Here is a 22894-nt window from a genome sequence, read left to right as displayed (position 1 = left end):
AATTCATTACCTGGAGAGATCAGGAAAGCCCCTACACTAGAAACTTTAAAAAAGAACCTTAAAACCTGTCTCTTCCGCTGCGCCTTTGGTGAGTAGGTGCACAACACGACACTATTGCTCCCCTCAATGCTTTTGGGGGGGAGCATGCACTGGAATACATGCCCCCCCAAATGGGAAGTTTAGTTTCACAGCTCTGTATATCTTTATGAGCTCCCAGCAAATAACTTGCTCCTATTTTTATCTCATTATAGTTTTTAACATTTTATCCTGTACATGTGGCCTGCCCACTGTTTGCTATGTCTGTGTTTTTTTAAATTGTAATGCTATTTTGTTATTGATTTTTTTCTTTTTAATGTAATTTTGATGCTGCTGCTTCTTGTTTATGTTTTGGTTTTATCTTGATGTAACATGTTGTTCGGGCTTGGCCCCATGTAAGCCATTCAAGCTAAGGCCCGGGGGCCGGATGCACCCCGCCAAGGTCATTTACCCGGCCCTCGCTCAGAGTCAACCTTAGTCTGAAATGACTTGAAAGCACACAACAACAACAATAACAACAATCCCATCTCATCAGCCAAAAGCAGGCCCACACTTCCCATTTAAATACTAATAAGTTTATATTTGTTAAAATTGTTCTTCATTTTAATCATTGTATTGTTTTTAAGTGGTTTTGCATTACAAATAAGATATGTGCCGTGTGCATAGGAATTCATTCATATTTTTTTCACATTATAATCCGGCCCTCAAACAGTTTGAGGGACTGTGACCTGGCCCTCTGTTTAAAAAGTTTGAGGACCCTTGCAGTAGCGTCTCACTTATCCAACCTTCACTCATCCAACTTTCTGTATTATCCAACACAGTCTGCCTCCCGCCCAGATCCACAGCTGTTTCAATACATTGTAATGTTTTGATGCTAAATTCATAAATACAGTAATTACTACACAACATCACTGTGTATTGAACTGCTTTTTCTTTTGATTTGTTGTAAAACATGATGTTTTGGTGTTTAATTTGTAAAATCATAACATAATTTTATGTTTAACTAGCTGTCCCCTGCCACGCATTGCTTCGGCCCAGTCTGGTGATCTGGAAAATAAAGTAATGAAAAAGTGTTTGTTTCTAATATATGTAATGTCTTTCTGCTTGTGGGTAAACAGTATTTCTTGCTGTTTCTTTGTCAGTGCTGATGTGGAGATTGTCTGGTTTGCCTACTCTGGAACATGCAATATAAAATTGTCCTTCTTGAGGGGTCTCTTTCAAATCTATGATACTATATCTCTCTGTGTGTGTGAATCATACATATCTATATCTATGGCTCGATGGCTCTTTGTTGGGAGGGCTTTGATTACATTTTCTTCCCCTGGTGAAGGGGGCTGGACTGGATGTCCTTAAGTATTTTCTGTTGGTCATGGGGATTCTGTGTGGGAATTTTGCCCCAATTCTGTCCTTGGTGGGGTTCGAATGCTTTGATTGTAGGTGAACTATAAATCCCAGTAACTACAACTCCCAAATGTCAAGGTCTATTTTCCCCAAACTCCATCTATGTTCATATTTGGGCATATGGAATATTTGTGCCAAGTTTGGTCCAGATCCATCGTTTGAATCCACAGTGCTCTCTGGATTTAGGTAAACTACATCTCCCAAACTCAAGGTCAATGCCCACCAAAGCCTTCTAGTATTTTCTGTTGGTCATGCAAGTCCTGTGTTCCAGGATTGGTTCAATTCCATCATTGGTGGAGTTCAGAATGCTCTTTAATTGTAGGTGAACTATAAATCCCAGGGACTACAACTCCCAAATGACAGAATCATTGTTTTGAGTGAAGGACATACATTGGGTTGTTAGGTGTCTTGTGTCCAAATTTGGTGTCAATTTGTCCATTGGTTTTTGAGTTCTGTTAATCCCAGAAACGAACATTACATTTTTATTTATATAGATAGGTTTTTCCTTAATTTATTGTCCAATGTTTTCGCTTATCTAACATTCTACTGGCCCATTTCTGTTGGATAAGTGAGACTCTACTGTACATGCTTTTCTTATTTTCTTTGTCATTTTGTTAGTATCCTCTATTTGCAAAGAGTTGCTGCTCCCTGCTTCTGTTACCGGTGTAGTTTATGTGTCTTTGTAATAACTAGTTGATCTGTTGAATGGCTTTTGAGCTCTTTTTAATGTCACCGGAAAGTATGTTGCACGTTGTATTAACACAGGAATTTTGTTCCTGTCACACAGGAAATTGCAGAGCAGAATGTTTTCTCGTTGCAGAAGCGTGGATGTTGATTGGCTCCTTTACTTGGCTATGTTGTTTAATGAGATAAAATCTTGTAACAGTTAAGTACAAGATATGTCCTCTTAGAAAAAAACTCCACATTTTCATTATATACTGCTGTTTCATGCTTTGAGCCCTTGGAATAGACTATACATAAATAAATACTTTATGCTGCAATTCCTCTGGTACAGTCAGTGAAATATATTGCTGAGGAGAGATCACATTTGAGCATTAGTAATACCATTTCTGGGGGAAAAACTTTCCATAATTAATAGCTCAGGTTGATGAAATATATGATTTTAAATGCTTAGTCCTATCATTAGTCTGTCAACCTAGGGATTGAGAGAGACTGGCTATCTTTTATTTATGAAGCCTCCACCCTATCGCCTCTAGGCTCTTAATTATAACTTTTAAATATTTTGTTTCATTGGGAGACTTCCACAGTTTCAGAAACTGCAACTTTATTCAAAGGACAGGACAGCAATTCATGCATTTAGTCCTGCACTAGTAATGTGACATAGAATCAAAGAATTGGAAGGGACCTCATGGGCCATCCAGTCCAACCCCCTGCCAAGAAGCAGGAATATTGCATCCAAATCACCCCTGAGAGGTGGCCATCCAGCCTCTGTTTAAAAGCTTCCAAAGAAGGAGCCTCCACCACACTCCGGGACAGAGAGTTCCACTGCTGAACGGCTCTCACAGTCAGGAAGTTCTTCCTCATGTTCAGATGGAATCCTCTCTCTTGTAGTTTGAAGCCATTGTTTCGTGTCCTAGTCTCCAGGGAAGCAGAAAACAAGCTTGCTTCCTCTTCCCTGTGGCCTCCTCTCACATATTTATACATGGCTATCATATCTCTTCTCAGCCTCCTCTTCTTCAGGCTAAACATGCCCAGCTCCTTAAGCCGCTCCTCATAGGGCTTGTTCTCCAGACCCTTGGTCATTTTAGTCGCCCTCCTCTGGACACATTCCAGCCTGTCAATATCTCTCTTGAATTGTGGTGCCCAGAATTGGACACAATATTCCAGCGGCCAGGTATTCCTGGATGACTTGTTTCCCAATTTGGGGTTGGATGTCCTCTAATCCCTCATCCACTCCATCTTGCTGAGGTTGAAGATTACTTTCTTTTTGTGAGAAGACCGAGGCAAAGAAGGCATTAAGTAGTTCTGCCTTTTCCCTACCCCCTGTCAGCATTGCCTCATCTTCTCTTCGAAGAGGCCTTATTGCCTCCTTGTTTCCTTTTTCTATTGACATAAGAAAAGAAGCTCTTTTTATTGTTTTTAATGTCCCTGGCAAGCATGAGCTCGTTTTGTGCTTTAGCCTTGCAGACCTTTTCCCTACAGGTGTTGGCTATTTGTTTGAATTCTTCTTTGGTGATTTCTCCCTTTTTCCACTTCTTGTGCATGTCTCTTTTGTGTTTTAGCCCAGTTAGGAGTTCTTTGGACATCCATTCTGGCTTCTTTGCACTTGTCCTATTTTTTCTCTTTGTTGGCAGAGACATGTTTCTGTTGGAGTATATCCGTGTATGAGTTCAACACTTAAAACTAAATTTAAAAATCGATGACCTTTTTGACTATGGAAATAGTCAAAATACAGTAAAATGAATTGGTAAAAAAATGTGTAGTAGAAGTAATGAAGAGAAGGCTGTAGTACAAATAAGAGTTCTTGGATTTATTTAGAAGCAAGCTTTTTTCAAAGCTCTACTAGGGTCCTTTTGGAAATATGTAAGATTTATTGCTTTGCTACTCTGTATAAAGAAGGACCAAGCTTCAATCCCTGGCATGTGTAGTTAAAAATGCTTGTAAGATGACTAGATAGGTCAGGGGTCCTCGAACTAAAGCCTGGGAGCCGAATACGGCCCTCCAAGGTCATTTACCCAGCCCTCACTCAATCTAAGTCTGAAACGACTTAAAAGCACACAACAACAATCCTATCTCATCAGCCAAAAGCAGACCCACACTTCCCATTGAAATACTAATTAGTTTAAATTTGTTAAAATTGTTCTTCATTTTAATTATTGTATTGTTTTTAAGTGGGGTTTTTGCACTACAAATAAGATATGTGCAGTGCGCATAGGAACTCATTCATGTTTTTTTCAAATAATAATCCGCCCCTCGAGGGATTGTGACCTGGCCCTCTGTTTAAAAAGTTTGAGGACCCCTGAGATAGATTGAAGTAAAGCAGTGGTTCCCAACCTTTTTTTGACCAGGGACCACTTGAACAGAGACCACTTCAACAGGGACCACTCTCCAACATTAGTACCAAAAGGGTTACAGATCAGTTTTTGGTCAACTTTCGATTTGGTTTGGTTATTTGGGGTGCTGATTCAGAATATTGTAATGGATGGACCACATGAACACAGCATATCGGGTGGCGCAGTGGAGTAATAATAATAATAATAATAATAATAACTTTATTTGTACCTCGCTACCATCTCCCCAGGGGACTCGGTGTGGCTTACATAAGGCCGAGCCCAGTATACATCAATACAAGCAATAACAACAACAATACAAAGCAATTAAAATAAATCTCAACACAAATAGCATAAACATTGACAATAGCACAACACACATTTAAAATCTATGGCTGGGCCAAATGTAATTAAAATTTAAAATAATGTTGAGCATGAACAACATTGACAAGCTGGAATGTGTCCAGAGGAGAGCGACTAAAATGATAAAAGGTCTGGAGAACAAGCCCTATGAGGAGCGGCTTAAGAAGCTGGGCATGTTTAGCCTGAAGAAGAGAAGGCTGAGAGGGGATATGATAGCCATGTATAAATATGTGAGAGGAAGCCACAGGGAGGAGGGAGTAAGCTTGTTTTCTGCTTCCTTGGAGACTAGGACGCGGAACAATGGCTTCAAACTACAAGAGAGGAGATTCCATCTGAACATGAGGAAGAACTTCCTGACTGTGAGAGCCGTTCAGCAGTGGAACTCTCTGCCCCAGAGTGTTGTGGAGGCTCCTTCTTTGGAAGCTTTTAAACAGAGGCTGGATGGCCATCTGTCAGGGGTGATTTGAATGCAGTATTCCTGCTTCTTGGCAGAATGGGGTTGGACTGGATGGCCCATGAGGTCTCTTCCAACTCTATGATTCTATGATTCTAGGGAGGTGGGGCGTTGGTGGGAACATACAAACAATCCTAAATCAATAAAAGGTGCTGTAGAAGACATAATGCCATGGGTTCATTATTCTGGGAAGGCACACTGGAATAATCACGTTTTCTAGCTCCTAAAGACTGCCAGAGATGGGGCATGCCTGATGTCCTTGGGAAGTGAGTTCCAGAGTCAAGGGGCCACCACAGAGAAGGCCCTCTCTGCTGAACTTGCTGACCAAAAGGTCGCAGGTTTGAATCTGGGGAGCGGGGTGAGCTGCCACTGTTAGCCCCAGCTTCTGCCAACCTAGCAGTTTGAAAACATGCAAATGTGAGTAGATCAATAGGTACAGCTTCGGTGGGAAGGTAACAGCGCTCCCTGCAGTCATGCCTTCTACATGACCTTGGAGGTGTCTATGGACAATGCTGGCTATTCAGCTTAGAAATAGAGATGGGCGCCAACCCCTTTACCTTTACAATACTGTTATGCTAGGAGCTGAGGTTGGCCCGCCCAGCTCAGGGGAAAAGGAAGCCGAGGCAGCCGAAAAGGTCATAAGACCTGCCACTGCTTCCAGGAAATTGGGGGTCTTGAAACACTGTCCAAAAAGGGGCCTATGAACCATTGTTTTGTCAGATGGTTTTGTGTACCCTTTGCCTTGGATCTCTCCTTTGTTGTGAGCAGACTTTTTTTTGGGTGCCCTTTAATTTAGCTGAGGCAGTTGCCTTTTCTGATATTGTATCTAATCTTCAAAACATACAATTAAATCCCAGCAGTGCTTTCTGGTGACTCAGTTTTGATCTGACCTCTGTTCAGGGAACATTAGTGTTTGAAGTTAAACACAGGCGTGAATAGGCCTGGCAGTGTAAATGGGAGCTCTAATTGTTTTCATCACAGGAACAGAAAGGAGGCCTCGTGCCACTTCAAATGAAGCACTGTTGGGTCCAACTAATCATGTTATTAATTGCAAAAGTTTTCAGGAAAGCCATTGAGACAGAGGCCCAGGGCTCATAAATGTTTGCTACCATACACATGTTATTCCCAGAAGCAAGATCAAATTCTTTAATCAAGTTGAAACCATCTAGCGGTGATTTTTAAAGATATACAAGATATATAAGCTCGGAGCGGCTTACAAGAATGACTAAAATCTAACACAATTTAAAAACAATTTAATGCTCCCCTTTGCATTTTTATTATGCTTTTTTTCATCATTTAATCTTGGACAACACAAAACATTTAAGGAAAAAAAGAAAGGTGAAATTGTGGAGAAGAAGATGGAACAGAGAAATAAAAAAGACGAGAGAGCCACTGGGATTTGCTTTAGCTAATCTCATCACTGTGGGTCTTTCCACACAGCCATATAACCCAGAATATCAAGGCAGAATAACCCACAATATCTGCTTTGAACTGGGTTATATAGGGGAAACAAAGGGCAGAGGAAAAGGGGAAAGGCTTCTGCCACACAAAGAAATCAGAAAACACATTTCATATATCTAAAGTTTATAAAAGGCAAGATTTCATAAGGTTTGTCGATGTGGGGGGAAAGAGCGTCCATAGCGGATGGCTAAAACGCAAGGGTGTTGCACAAAGGTCCTGGCAGGAGTTCTTGAGTGACCCAAATGGACCTGGTGTCTCTGGAAGCAAGCTTTGCTCCCCGTCCTTGGAGAACTACAGCTCCCGAGAGAGGCAGAGACCCCAAGGTCTAGCTATTCCCAAAGTTTCATGGGGTCCTCCTTGTTGTTAAGGCCTTGGCAAATTGACCAAGACTTAACCCCTATTGTGCAGTCTGGTACTTTTGTCCTTTGCAGAACTATAAGTCACCATCCCTTGTTTGGGGGGGTGGTCATGGTCGGCTTCAATAGGAGCAACCCCAGGGGCCAGCCAGTCCAACGCTCTTGCCAGGGATGTAGCGGCGGCAATGGCCAAGCATGGAGTGCAGGGAAGTGGGGAGCTCCCAGGCCAGGTCGCTGTCAACACCACGTCATGACGAAGAGAAATGTGGGCGAGGATGGAAGGTAGAGACCGGCACCACAGACCCCAACTGAGGAGAAGAATCCACCAGCCTCATAAAGGAGAAGGAGGCAGGCCACAGTGGGCCACAGGCAGGCCAGCCCGCACAGCAGTGGCAGTGTGAAGGCCCCATAGGCTGTTCCAGGGGCAGTAGGGCTCCACATGCCGCATGCTTCCTAAGGAGCAGGGGTTCGGACAGACCAAAATCCAAAGAGGTTTAATTCAATTTTGCAACCAGGGTTCAATCTCAGATAAGCAAGTCACAAGGGTGCTCTCCAGGGTTCTAAATCCTGCATGAGCTTCAGTCAGCCTATTGAGAGGAGCTCTCCAAAGTGCTGAATTCTTGAACCCTTCCTCTTGCATCTGGTGGGTTCTTCCTGTTCTGAAATGTAGAAAGCCATATGAATGCCAAGAGACACTATGTGTCCTTTTTTTCCTTGAAGATGTAATTTTTTTTGTAATAGCAAAATGCTTTTTCTTAAGAGTGTCAGGTCATTTTGTAGTTTCATAGCTGACTAAAATGTAAATATGGTCTAGAATCATAGAATCAAAGAGTTGGAAGAGACCTCATGGGCCATCCAGTCCAACCCCCTGCCAAGAAGCAGGAATAGTGCATTCAAATCACCCCTGACAGATGGCCATCCAGCCTCTGTTTAAAAGCTTCCAAAGAAGGAGCCTCCACCACACTCCGAGGCAGAGAGTTCCACTGCTGAACGGCTCTCACAGTCAGGAAGTTCTTCCTCATGTTCAGATGGAATCTCCTCTCTTGTAGTTTGAAGCCATTGTTCCATTGCGTCCAAGTCTCCAAGGAAGCAGAAAACAAGCTTGCTCCCTCCTCCCTGTGGCTTCCTCTCACATATTGATACATGGCTATCATATCTCCTCTCAGCCTTCTCTTCTTCAGGCTAAACATGCCCAGTTCCCTAAGCCGCTCCTCGTAGGGCTTGTTCTCCAGACCCTTGATCATTGTAGTCGCCCTCCTCTGGACACATTCCAGCTTGTCAATATCCCTCTTGAATTGTGGTGCCCAGAATTGGACACAATATTCTATCATTTACTTGTCTCAGGGAAGTCATGAATTCTGTGTTAGACCAAAAAATATAGGTTTTAGCTAGACAATGAAAATTATTTTCAAAGGATTAGGCAATCATGTTCAGAAGTTTGGTTTCGGACACTAACAAAATAACATATTAGGTATTTATGATCTATAGTCATCCCCCGGCATCTGCCGGGGTTTGATTCCAAGATTGCACATGGATACCAAAATCTATGGATACTCAAGTCCTGTTATATACAGTGGCATACTGGAAAAGGTGTCACTTGTATAACATGATGAAATCAAATTTTCCTTTTGGATGTAAACAATAAAATGTTTACAATTTGTGAATGCAGAATCTGTGGATACTACATACTGATTCCTGCTTCTCGGCAGGGGGTTGGACTCGATGGCCCATGAGGTCTCTTCCAACTCTTTGATTCTATGATGGTATTGTACTTTAAATTTGCTAGAAAATAAATACAGTTTAACATTCAAAGGCCTCATAATTCAAGAATTTGGTCAAGCCGTTGCATTTTTGTAGTTGTTGCTGTTTTGCTTGTATGCTGGTATGTTGACTGCAGTTTGCAGTAACAGCGGAATCCCTTGTTTGATAGGGATCGACCGTGAGTCGTTCAGACGATTCATCAGAGCAGAATTGATTTAATTATCCTTAAATATCTCAGATTGATGAATGTCAAGTTAGAGTTCTGCTCCACTAGGCTGTTATCTGTGAGTGCCCTTGGCAGTTTGTCCTATTGCTTGACCCTGAGTATTTTTGTCACGTTGGATATGTGTTTATTATTGTACTCTTTCCAATGGAGGAGAACTAGGGGACTTTATAACTCAGCAAATCATGTGCTTTCCTTGATTTAGAGCAGTGGATCACTGGCTTCTTATCAAACTGGACAGCTATACTGACTTAATTTTGATTTAGTGTTCTCCAGGCCTGGATTGCTGCAGGATAATCTTGTAATTAGGTCAATAAAAAGATGGGTTAGAAGGCAAAAGTTCAGAGCAATTCATCTAAATAAGACTGGCCGGTGAAATGAACATATCCAGTCTCTGTTTTAAAATCCCAAATGAAGGAGACTGCACCACACTTTGAGGCAGCACGTGTCACCATTGAACAGTTTTGTTATCACTAGGAAGTTCTCGCAATGCAGATTCTCATACAATGACATACAGTTTGGTCCAATGAATGAAAATACATCCTGCATATTAGATACTAGCTGTACCCGTCACACGGGTTGTGGTGACTCCCAATCATAAAATTATTTTCGTTGCTACTTCATAATTGTAATTTTGCTGCTGTTATGAATTGTAATGTAAATCTATATAAATAAAAATGTAATGTTCGTTTGTGGGATTAACAGAACTCAAAATCCACTGGGGAAATTGACACCAAATTTGGACACAATACACCTAACAACCCAATGTATGTCCTTCACTCATTAAAACACTGAAAAACACAGCAGAAGGGACTTAAAATGCCCTCAAAAGCTAAATGATGAAAAGCTAAATGACAATACAGGAAAAAGGGAAAAAAGAGAGGGAAGAGAAGAAAAAAAGAAAGAAAGAAAAGAAAGGGAGGGCGGGAAAGAAGGAAATGGAGAAAGAAGGAAGGAAAGAGGTAGAGAAGGAAGAAAGTAGAGAAAAAGGAAGGAAAGTTAGAGAAGGAAGGAAGGAGAGAAGGAAAAAAGGGAAAGAAGGAAGGAAAGAGGGAGCGAAGGAAGGGGGAAGATGTAGAGTCCGAACGTATCTCCCTTTACGTCCCACCCCGGAGTTTGAGATCAGCTGGGGAGGCACTGCTCTCGACCCCACCACTGTCACAAGTGAGGCTGGTGGGGACGAGGAGCAGGGCTTTCTCAGTGGTGGCCCCTCACCTGTGGAACTCACTCCCGGGGGAAATCAGGACATCATCATCCCTCCTCTCCTTCAGGAGGAGGGTGAAGACGTGGCTTTGGGACCAGGCCTTCGGGCAATCTGGCAATTAAATCAGATGAATACGACCAGCAGGATGTAAGAAGTGGAATTGAGAATGAGATCTATGAATTAGTGAACGCTGACCATGTGGGGGGATGAATTGGGTTTGTATGGGGTTTTTTATTGATTTTATTGATTTTATTAGTATTATGTATGAATTGTTAACTATGAATTTGTAATAATTTTGTATTGATTGTTTTGTGACGCGGGCATCAAATGGTGCCTCGCTTTTGTAAGCCGCCCTGAGTCCCCCCCGGGGTGAGAAGGGCGGGGTATAAGAACCTGTAATAAAATAATAATAAATAATAGAGAAAGAGGGAGTTAAGGAAAGAAAGAGAGAAGGAAGAAAAGGGAGACAGCAGAAGAGAAAGAAAAAAGGGAAGGAAGGAAAGAGATAGAGAAGGAAGGAAGAAGAGAAGGAAAGACGGGAAGGAAGGAGGGAAAGAAGGAGAGAAAGAGGGATGGCTGGCCACAGCAACGTGTGACGGGTACAGCTAGTATCTAATATGCAGGATGTATTTTCATTCACTGGATGAAATTTTGCCCAAATTTGAATACTGGTGGGGTTGTGGGGGGTTGATTTTGTCATTTGGGAGTTGTAGTTGATGGGATTTATAGTCCATCTACAAAGAGCATTCCAAACTCCACCAACGATGGAATTGAACCAAACTTGGCACACAGAACTCCCATGACCAACAGAAAATACTGGAAGGATTTGGTGACCATTGACCTTGAATTTTGGAGTTGTAGTTCACCTATATCAAGAGAGCACTGTGGACTCAAACTATGACAGATCTGGACCAAACTTGGCACGGATACTTCATTTGCCCAAATGTGAACACTGATGGAGGTGAGGAGAACAGACCTTGACATTTGAGAGTTGTAGTTGGGATTGAGCCACAGTGGCGCAGTGGATTAAAGCGCTGAGCTGCTGAGCTTGTTGACCAAAAGGTCGCAGGTTCGATTCCAGGGAGCTGTGTGAGATTCCGCTGTCAGCCCTAGCTTCTGCCAATGTAGCAGTTCAAAAACATGCAAATGTGAGTAGATTGATAGGTACTGCTCCGGCGGGAAGGTAACGGCGCTCCATGCAGTCATGCCGGCCACATGACCTTGGAGGTGTCTACGGACAACACCGGCTCTTTGGCTTAGAAATGGAGTCAGACATGACTGGACTTAATGTCAGGGGACAACCTTTACCTTTTTTTTAGCACCAGGATTGTGGCGCACCTGGCTGAGTGTCAGCTGCATTAAGATCACTCTGACCAAAAGATCATGAGTTTGAAGCCAACCCGGGTTGGAGTGGGTTTCCAACCAATTGTGTGTAGCCTGTTGTCGACCTTTGCAACCCGAAAGACAGTTGCATCTGTCAAGTAGGAAAATTAGGTACCACCTTAAAAGTGTGGGGAGGCTAAATTAACTGATTTATGAGGCCATAAAGAAGACTCCAGCAAAGCATTCCAGTGGGGAAGCATGTGGGGAATGCGGAAGTGCTTCATCAGCATCATAGATGGACGATGAAAGCGACAGCTCCCCTGGCGGCCAGAAAAAGTTAAATAGCCTCTGTGTATGTCTGTATATGTTTGTATGTCAAAAATTGGCATTGAATGTTTGCCATATATGTGTACACTGTGATCTGCCCTGAGTCCCCTGCGGGGTGAGATGGGCGGAATATAAAAGCTATAAATAAATAAATAATAAAATTAGTTGGGATTTATAATTCACCTGCAATCAAAGCGCATTCTGAACCTCACCAATGATAGAATTGGGCAAAACTTCCCACACAGAAACCCCATGCCTTGAAGGGACTTGCTGGTGCAAGCCTCCCTCCAGCCTCGCACGCTCTCCCTCACCTGCACATGTGCAACATGCTGCCATGCACAAAGCACGCCTGCTCTCCCTTCCCCACTTGGTGTCTCAGAAACAGCCCTCCCCTTGGCTGAGAAGCTGGGCAATCATTGTGTAGGAGGGCTTTTGGTGGGAGGATTCACCATCTGTTTCCAAATAGGAAGAGAAGGACAGGCAGAGAGATTTTCAGCTTTCTCTGCCAAAGGGGTTCCTAAGACCATCAGAAATATATGTTTTCTGATGGTCTGGCAACCCCTCTGAAGCCCCCTCATGACCCTTCCAGGGGTCCCAACCCCCAGGTTGAGATAAACTGTTCTAATATATAGGTGAAATCTCTTTTCTTGTAGGAAAATGATGGCTGGATTCATAGGCAGCATACCCATGCCAACACAGATTCTTCCACTTCACATGATGACCAGAATAGACACCAGTCTTGAGCTCATCCACTTTTGGCTAAGGAGAAACTCCTAAGTGCTATAATTCATAGCATTTTCCTGCTTCATTTTCTTTGCCTCTCATATCCCATGGCTGCTCCTTTTAGATTCTCATGTTCATATACTGATGAGGCTGTGCATTGTTGAAAAACTATTCAGCAATTAATAAATGATGCATCGAATCTTCAGCCAACCTTAATGTGCTACTTATGAAACTGCAATTACTAAAACATTTTATGAATTTCATTACTAGATGGGGGAAATTATTCTGCAAAAATATGCTCCTGAGAATTTCGGCATGAAAACCCAGGCTTTCATCAAAATGGCTCACTTTATTTATATTTAATGTTGACCTGTGGCTTGTTGAGAGCTGTACCAAATTAAACGCCTGATGACTTCCTTGGTTTATGCTATTTGCGTTCTGAATGATTAAACTATGAGGAAATATTATGTTTCTGAGGCAAGAATCTGTACAAGCAGCATCTTGATCAATGTTTCATCCATTTCCTTACATTGCTTTGCTTTCAGGGCTGAGGCGCATATAATACTCTCTCTATGCTGATCACAAATAATTTATAATTAACAGCATTGTGTATTTGTTTAACCATTGTGCTACAACTCTGCAGACCAGGGTTCAAATCCTTGCTCAGCCACGAAATCAAAAATTTTGGACTTCCATGTATTTCTTCTTCTTATAACTACTCAGCCTAAGGATTAGTTCCAGAGAACTTGGAAGTCACGCTGTTGGGGAATTGTAGTTGGTATTGATAAATGCATTGCCTGCATTGTGGATTTTCCCTTTTCTTTTGCTTTAATGCAGGGGTTCTCAAACCTTTTCAGCTTTGGAGCCCTTTTTGAAGCAAAAGTTTCTCTTGGAGCCTTAATAAATGTTTATATATTATACTAGCCATCCCCTGCCACGCGTTACTGTGGCCCACAGGGGGGTTCCGCGTGGGAGGTTTGGCCCAATTCTATTGTTGGTGACATTCAGAATGCTCTGTGATTGTAGGTGAACTATAAATCCCAGCAACTACCACTCCCAAATGTCAAGATTCTATTTTCCCCAAACTCCACCAGTGTTCACATTTGGGCATATTGAGTATTCATGTAGAGTTTGGTCCAAGGGAGGGGAGGTTGGGAGTGGGAGGAGCACACTTTCGGAACCGCTGTTATTCATTGTGTCATAGGATTTTGTCTATAACACAGAATGTTTTAACCTCTTTTAAAGTCTCCTTGCTCCCATATATAAAAAGACTAGCTGTCCCCTGCCACACGTTGCTGTGGCCCAGTCTGGTGATCTGGAAAATAAAGTAATGAGAAAGTGTTGGTTTCTAATATATGTAATGTCCTTATGCTTGTGGGTAAACAGTATTTCTTGCTGATTCTTTACCAGTGTTGATGGAGAGATTGTATGGTTTGCCTACTCAGGAACACGCAACATATCATTGTCCTATTTTAGGGGTCCCTTTCAAATCTTTGATACTGCATCTGTCATATACATATGTGTGTGTGTGTGAATGGCTGGATGGCCAGGAGGGCTTTGTTTATGTTTATGTTTTCTTGCCCTGGTGAAAGGAGTTGGACTGGATGGCCTTAAGGCAGCGTTTCTCAACCTGGGGAGTCAAGACCCTGGGGGGGGGGGGGTCACCAGGGAGGTGGTACTATATCTGTCATAAACATATGTGTGTGAATTATATATTTTTATCTATATCTATGGCTGGATGGCTCTTTGTCAGAAGGGCTTGCTATGGTGAAGGGAGTTGGACTGGGTGGCCTTAGGGCAGCATTTCTCAACCTGGGGTTTGGGACTCCTGGGGCAGGGGGTTTGCGAGGGGATGTCAGAAGGGTCACCAAAGACTACCAAAAACACAGTATTTTCTGTTGGTCATGAGGGTTCTGTGTGGGACGTTTGCCCCAATTCTGTCGTTGGTGGGGTTCAGAATGCTCCTTGATTATAAACTATAAATCCCAGTAACTACAACTCCCAAATGTCAAGGTCTATTTCCCCCAAATTCCATCTGTGTTTATATTTGGGCATATTGAGTATTCGTGCCAAATTTGGTCCAGATCTATCATTGTTTGAGTCCACAGTGCTCTCTAGATGTAGGTAAACTACAACTCCAAAACCCAAGGTCAATGCCCACCAAACCCTTCTAGTGTTTTCTGTTGGTCAGGGGAGTCCTGTGTGACAAGTTTGGTTCAATTCCATCATTGGTGGAGTTCAGAATGCTCTTTGATTGTAGGTAAACTGTAAATCCCAGTAACTACAACTTCCAAATGACAAAATCATAATTTTTTGAGTGATGGTCACTCCTTGTGTAGTGAGACGTTTTGTTGCCAAATTTGGTGTGATTTCGTTCATTGGTTCTTTTGTTTTTAAAGTACTCATTACGCACATAGCAGTTATATGTATATAGATTGCTTCTGAAAGTCATGAAGCTGGTGTCCTTAATGTAATTGCTCCACTATTTCTCCTTGAATGGGAAGCTTCTTAGCCCTTTAAGGAAAGCAGAGCTCTCACCACTCATCTGTCTCCTCGGTTTTCTGTTGGTGCCACCTATCAAAAAATACTGAGACATAGCATTCTCTTATGATGTCAGAACATTCAAGTTTGAACAGATCTTCTCTACATATTCTAATTTGTGAATTTCCTGGTTGGAAACTCTTGGGCATGTATTGTCTTGGTTTTACTGTAACTAATAGCTTTGTCATAGCTTGGAATGCAGTTTCTGATGAGCAAGGGCAAGAAGGGTTCTTGAAATGACATTGGTTGGAAAGTGTTCTGTGTTGGGCAACCTTTTACATGGAAGGTTCATGGCAGATGAAACACAAAAGATGTCAGCATTGTTCTGCCCCTGATGTTACAATGCCTAAATCTATATAAACATTCGTTTGTGGAATTAACGTAACTCAAAAACCAATGGACAAATTGACACCAAATTTGGACACAATACACCTACTACCCCAAGGAGTGGCCATCACTCAAAAAGCATGGATTTTGTCATTTGAGATTTGTAGTTGCTGGGATTTACTGTTCACATACAATCAAAGAGCATTCAGAACTCCACCAATGATGGAATTGAACCAAATGTGGCACACAGAACTCCCATGACAATACTGGAAGGATTTGGTGGGCATTAACCTTGAGTTTGGAAGTTGTAGTTCACCAGAGAGCACTGTGGACTCAAACTGAATCAGGCCATCTAGACCAAACTTGCCACGAATACTCCATATGCCCAAATGTGAACACTGGTGGAGTTTGGGGGAAATAAACCTTGACATTTGGGAATTGTCGTTGCTGGGATTTGTAGTTTACCTACAATCAAAGAGCATTCTGAACCCCACCAATGATAGAACTGAGCCAAACCTCCCACACAGAACCCCCACAACCAACAAAAAATACTGTATTTTCTGGTGGTCTTTGGCAACCCCTCTGACACCCCCTCATGACCTCCCCCCAGGGGTCCCGACCCCCAGGTTAAGAAAACCAGACAATCTCTACGTCAACACTAACAAAGAAAGAAGTACTGTTTACCCTCAAGCATAAAGAAATTACATATATTAGAAACCAACACTTTCTCATTACTTTATTTTCAAGATCACCAGACTGGGCCACAGCAATGCGTGGCAGGGGACGGCTAGTCTATATAAATAAAAATGTAATGTTAGTCTGTGGGATTAACGTAACTCAAAAACCACTGGACGAATTAACACCAAATTTGGACACAATAAACCTATCAGGCCAACGAGTGATCATCACCCATTAACACCCCCCCCCCCAAAAAAAAGCAGCAGAAAGGACTTAACCCAAAAAAGCTAAATGGCAATACAGATGCAGATGGCCGGCTTACTAAGCGTGGAGCCTTTGCTTTGCAGAGAGCAGAGATGTACCTCTCTCAAGCACTGCCTTTGAGCCCAACTCTTTTCCAGCCTATGTCTAGAGGGAAGGAATGAAGGAGGAAAAAGGGGAAGGAAGGAGGAAAGGAAAGAGGGAATGAAGGAAAAAAGCAGAGAAGCAAGCAAGGAAGGAAAGAGATAGAGAAGTAAGGAAGGAGAGAATAAGAGAGGAAAGGAAAAAGGGGGTACGCAGAAAAGAGGTAGAGAAGGAAGGAAGGGGGGAAGGAAAGAAAAAAGAGAAGGAAGGAAGAAAAGAGAGAGGGACGGAAGGAAAGATGGAGAGAAAGAGGGAGGGAGGGAGGGAAGGAAGGAAAGAGAGAAGGAAGAATAGAACCAAAGAGCAAAGGAAGGAAGGAAGGCAGCAGAAAAGGAAGAAAGGAGAATAAGGGAAAGAAAAGGGAAGGAAGGAAAGGGACGGACGGAAGGAAACTAAAAAAGAGAAGGAAGAAAAGAGAGAGGGACGGAAGGAAAGATGGAGAGAAAGAGGGAGGGAGGGAGGGAGGGAGGGAGGGAGGGAAGGAAAGAGAGAAGGAAGGATGGGACCAAAGAGCAAAGGAAGGAAGGATGTAGAGAAGGAAAAAAGGAGAAGAAGGGAAAGAAAAGGGGGGAAGGAAGGAAAGATGGAAGGAAGGCGGGAAGGAAACTAAAAAAGAGAAGGAAGGAAGAAAAGAGAGGGGGGCAGAAGGAAAGATGGAGAGAAAGAGGGAGGAAGGGAAGGAAGGAAAGAGAGAAGGAAGGATGGAACCAAAGAGCAAAGGAAGGAAGGAGGTAGAGAAGGAAAAAAGGAGAAGAAGGGAAAGAAAAGGGGGGAAGGAAGGAAAGATGGAAGGAAGGAGGGAAGGAAACTAAAAAAGAGAAGGAAGGAAGAAAAGAGAGAGGGGCGGAAGGAAAGATGGAGAGAAAGAGAGAGGAAGGGAAGGAAAGAGAGAAGGAAGGATGGAACCAAAGAGCAAAGGAAGGAAGGAAGGAGGTAGAGAAGGAAGGAGAAGAAGGGAAAGAAAAGGGGGGAAGGAAGGAAAGCGGGAAGGAAGGAAACTAAAAAAGAGAAGGAAGGAAGAAAAGAGATAGAGACAGAAGGAAAGATGGAGAGAAAGAGGGAGAAAGGGAAGGAAGGAAAGAGAGAAGGAAGGATGGAACCAAAGAGTGAAGGAAGGAAGGAAGGAAGGAAGGAAGGAAGGAAGGAAGGAAGGAAGGAGAAGAAGGGAAAGACAGGGGGGAAGGAAGGAAAGAGGGAGGGAAGGAAGGAGAGAAAGAAAGAAAGAAAGAAAAGGAGAGAAAGAGGGAAGGTTGGCCACAGCAATGCGTGGCGGGTCCAGCTAGTTGATAATAGAAATGCATAGTAATGCAGTGAACAAGTAATTTAAATAGCCTTGGGTAGGGATATGTGTGGAAGAGATTGTATGAGTCTAATTTGTTGTTCAGGAAAGGCAAACCTACCTCCTCTCAGAAAAAGCAATGTACAAATGTAGTTAGGGGGAAATGTTTTGTTTTTCTTTTGGCTTCAAAAGCAATTGATTTATAATCTGTATTTTTTATGTTTCCTTTGGACAGATTGTTCAGTTTGACTTTGAAAAAGCTCATCATGCTGAAGGAGCTGGACAAAGATTTAAATTCGGTGGTGATTGCTGTGAAACTACAGGTAACATGCCTTGAGGGAGTGAGGAGGTTAAAAACTGTTTACTGACCAGAGCAGTTGCCAAGCTCACCGGGTGTTCCTTGGGCAACTTCCTTGCAGACGGCCATTTCTCTCACACCAGAAGCGACTTGCAGTTTCTCAATTCGCTCCTGACACACACAAAATAAATAAGAGAATATGATAAGATAATCAAACCTTTCTCCCATAAATGTAAGAAGAAAGGGTTACACTTGCCAAGGTGCCTGTGAATCTTAACTAATAGTCTTACAGGATGACCTGAAACAAGGTTAGTGACATAACGTGCTGAGAAGGAAGGTTACTGTCCCCTTTGCCAAGAATCTGAAATCAAATTTCGTACTTTGAACATGTGGTAATTCCTGTGGGTGGTCTCCTTTTGTCAAACCTGCAGGGTCCTTTACCGGTGTTAGCTGTTGGTAGTCATTTCGCTTTCCAATTCTCAGATAGTTCTGGAAATGGGTCAAATCCCTTGATCAGTCCAACAGGCACATCTTAGCATTATCATACCTGTTCCTTTAATATGTTTTGGGGGTTTTCATATACCTTCCATCTTTGAAGACAAAAACTGTTGTGCATATTTCCTCAGGGGTCAAAGAGAATCCTGAGGTCCAATGAGATTGTCTTGCCGGTCAGTGGACTTGTGGAAACAGAGCTGCAGCTTACCTTCTCATTGCAGGTTAGTACGGAGGAACTAAATATCAGTCCTTTCCGATGTATGTGTTCTGCAGGATGGAATGTCAATTATTTTATAAACGTGTGAGAGTGAAATTATATTTTTATGTCTAATATGTCTTTGATGATTTGCTAGCACTGTTATTTGAAGCTGATGTTATGATGCTGTCAATGGAAGCAGATTAGTTCTTATTTATTTACTAGCCGCCCCCTGCCACGCGTTGCTGTGGCCCACTCTGGTGGTCATGGGGGTTCTGTGTGGGAGGTTCTATCGTTGGTGGGGTTCAGAATGCTCTGTGATTGTAGGTGAACTATAAATCCCAGTGGCTCGAGGCCGTTACTGGATGGCTGCGTGCCGGCAGGTTGAGGGCGAATCCAGCAAAGACGGAGATCCTATGGCTGGGTCGACCGGGCAGTGGGGATATCCAGCTGCCTACCCTGGATGGCAAGGCGCTACGCCCGTCATCATTGGTAAAGAGTCTGGGAGTCCTTTTGGACCCTCTGCTGACAATGGAGGCCCAGGTCTCCGCCGTGAGCAGAACCGCCTTCTTTCATCTGCGGCAGGCTAGACGGCTGGCCCCCTCCCTGTCCAGGGACGACCTTGCTACGTTGATCCAGGCTACGGTCATCTCAAGACTGGACTACTGTAACGCCCTCTACATTGGCCTTCCTCTGTTGGTGATCCGGAAGCTCAAGTTGGTACAAAATGCAGCTGCTCGGCTTCTTGCGGGAATTCCGATGAGATGCCACATCACCCCAATCTTACTACAGCTGCATTGGTTACCAATTGAGCACCGGATCACTTTCAAAGGGATGGTACTCACCTTCAAGGCCTTGCATGGTCTGGGGCCGATGTACCTGAGGGACCGCCTCACCCCCTACCAACCCCAGAGATCCCTCCGTTCTGAGGACCAAGATCTATTGGAAATTCCCAGCGTCAAGACCTTGCATCTAACAGCAACCAGATGCAGAGCCTTCACAGCAGTGGCACCATCACTCTGGAATATTCTGCCACCTGAAGTCCATGCCTTGCGGGACTTATCAGCTTTCCGCAGGGCATGTAAGACATACCTGTTTCGACAGGCCTTTGACTTTTGATATTGCTGTTTTTAAATTGTTTTAAATTGTTTTTAAATTGTGTTAGATTTTCGCCATTCTTGTAAGCCGCTCCGAGCCCCAGGGGAGTGGCAGCATATAAGTTCGAATAATAAATAAATAAAAATAAATAAATAAACTACAACTCCTAAATGTCAAGATTCTATTTTCCTCAATCTCCACCAGTGTTCACATTTAGGCATGTTGAGTATTCATGTAGAGTTTGGTCCAGATCCATCATTGTTTGAGTCTAGAGTGATCTCTGGATGTAGGTGAACTACAACTCCAAAATCAAAGGACACTGCCCACCAAACCCTTTTAGTATTTTCTGTTGGTCATGGGAGTTTTGTGTGCCAAGTTTGGTTCAATTCCATCGTTGGTGGGGTTCAGAATGCTCTTTGATTGTAGGTGAACTATAAATCCCAGCAACTACAACTCCCAAATGACAAAATCAATTTTTTTGACTAAAGGACATACATTGGGTTGTTAGATGTCCTGTGTCCAAATTTGGTGTCAATTTGTCCAGTGGTTTTTGAGTTCTGTTAATCCCACAAACTAACATTACATTTTTATTTATATAGATTTCCTATATTTATATCCCGCCCTTCTCCCCCCAAAGGGGGACTCAGGGCAGCCTAACAAAAGCATCATATGATGCTAGCATCATAAAAATCAACCACAATACAATCAAAAATTAAAAATTAAAACAACAATTAAAACAATTAATTAAGACACATCCATTAAAATCGAAATCCAAAAACCAGTTTGGGTCAATTCATTGCCATAAGTTGTGTGATCTTCTTCCACTTGCTGCTCACTGATCAAACACTTGGTCCCATAACCAGGTCTTGATTTTCCTTCTAAAAGACAAGAGGGAGGTGGCCAATCTGATATCTCTCCGGAGGGCATTCCATAGGCGGGGGGTCACTTCTGAGAAGGCCCTGTCTCTCGTCCCCATCAACCGTGTTTGTGATAGTGGTGGGATCGAGAGCAGGGCCCCTCCTGAAGATCTTAAACTTTGTGATGGTTCGTGGCAGGAGATACGTTTGGACAGGTAGTCTGGGCCAGAACCGTTTAGGGCTTTAAAGATTAAAACCTTTACGTGATCGCATCTCTGTATACGAACCCACACGATCCCTTCGATCTTCCGGAGAGGCCCTGCTCTCGATCCCACCAGCATCGCAGGTGCGTTTGGTGGGGACGAGGGAGAGGGCCTTTTCGGTGGTGGCCCCTTGACTCTGGAACTCACTCTCTAAAGACATCAGACAGGCCCCAACTCTGGCAGTCTTCAGGAGGAGCTTGAAGACGTGGCTGTTCCAGTGTGCCTTCCCGGAATAATGAATCCCATAGCACTTTGTCCTCCAAAGCACTTTACATTTCCCTGAGTCTGCTTGTATGCCCTCCACAAACACTAGTATCACCTTTCATTCATGGCCCAGCATTATTTCCAATTTTAACTCTACATTTGACCTTCCCGCTGTTTTAATTATGTGTTGCTTTTTTGATAATGTTGTGTATTTTATTGTCTATGTTTTTTAATTGCTTGTATTGGTGTTTTATTGCTTTTGTTGTTGTGTTTGGACTCGGCCTCATGTAAGCCGCACCGAGTCCCTTGGGGAGATGGTAGCGAGGTACAAATAAATAAAACTAGCACTTTGAATTGTGCTCGGAAGCTGATTGGTAGCCAGTGGAGTTGGCTTAACAAAAGGAGTTGTATGTTCCCTGTAGGCCGCTTCGGTGAGCAACCTGGCTGCTGACCGTTGGATTAGTTGAAGCTTCTGGGCAGTCTTCAAAGGCAGCCCCATGTAGAATGCATTGCAGTAGTCTATTCTTCACCATTTTTGCCTGGTCAGGAGCCTGAAATCTTGCAAAGCTTAAATTAGTTGGTCTACTTAGTGGTATCGTGATCAGCCTGCTTTCTTTCCTGCAGGACTTGGTTTTTCATGACAAAAGTTTGCCTTTTAAAAAGCTATTTCCTTTGACTTATCTTTTGCAGTATCCTCACTTCCTGAAACGCGATGCAAACAAGCTGCAGATCATGTTGCAGCGAAGGAAGCGATATAAAAACAGGACCATCCTGGGCTACAAAACGTTGGCCGTTGGCCTTATCAACATGGCTGAGGTAATACAAATGGAGGGGGACACAGTAGAGATAGCTGTCTTGACTAAGCCTCCTAGTATGAACAATGTCTCAGGGAGAACTAAAGAGATCCTATTGCACTATGAAAATATTGGATGATTCCAAGTACATAGATTGTATGTTGTCCTATTTCCTTTAATTCTTTTTTACTTTCCTTCTCTGATGATTTTATAAGTGAGTAGGAGCCATATACTTTTTATGTTGAGAAGGGAATCACTTAAAAATTTAATCTGCATTTCATCAGTGGATTTTAACTTGTATTTTAATTCTGTATATCATTTTGTATGTGTTTTAATAGTGTTTCATCTCATATTTAACAATATTGCACCTTGCCTCGAGCTGAAGGGAGAAGTGGCTAATTTATTATTATTATTATTATTATTATTATTTGAAACACAACAAGATGAGTCCACGACAGGCACTTGGCTGGCTGTTGTATTGGCTCACACGTTGGACACTTCCCAAGTGTCTAGGACTGTGTGATGTATCAGCGAATGATGCGTGCAGATCCCAATAAGGTGGCCTTTTGCAGCTAGCAGATGGTAATCTTGTCAACGCCGATTGTGTTTAAGTGCAGGCCCAGGTCTTTAGGCACTGCATCCAGTGTGCCGATCACCACTGGGAGCCCCCTTGACCGGCTTGTGCCAGAGTCTTTGCAGTTTGATCTTTAAATCCTCATATCGTGTCAGCTTTTACTGTTGTTTCTCTGCAAACCTGCTGTCACCTGGGATTGCGACATCCACGATCCATACTTTGTTTTTTTGACACGGTTGTGA

At 43.0% G+C, this 22894-nt stretch overlaps 1 protein-coding gene across 2 annotated transcripts in view; it reads left to right on the top strand.

The window, feature by feature from the left end:
* PACS1 (phosphofurin acidic cluster sorting protein 1) overlaps window positions 1-22894 on the top strand; it is a 103566-nt gene that overhangs the window by 14351 nt on the left and 66321 nt on the right. For both annotated transcript variants that reach the window (XM_067472456.1, XM_067472455.1), the window contains exons 2-4: window positions 18109-18196; window positions 18798-18887; window positions 21975-22100. In XM_067472456.1, coding sequence (XP_067328557.1) covers window positions 18109-18196; window positions 18798-18887; window positions 21975-22100 — 304 coding nt within the window. The remainder of the gene's footprint in view (window positions 1-18108; window positions 18197-18797; window positions 18888-21974; window positions 22101-22894) is intronic.

This window comes from Anolis sagrei, chromosome 12 (genome assembly GCF_037176765.1).
Source record: "Anolis sagrei isolate rAnoSag1 chromosome 12, rAnoSag1.mat, whole genome shotgun sequence".
Taxonomy (NCBI): Eukaryota; Metazoa; Chordata; class Lepidosauria; order Squamata; family Dactyloidae; genus Anolis; species Anolis sagrei.
Note: the sequence above shows the minus strand (reverse complement) of the source record. Positions and strands in the feature narration are given on the sequence as shown.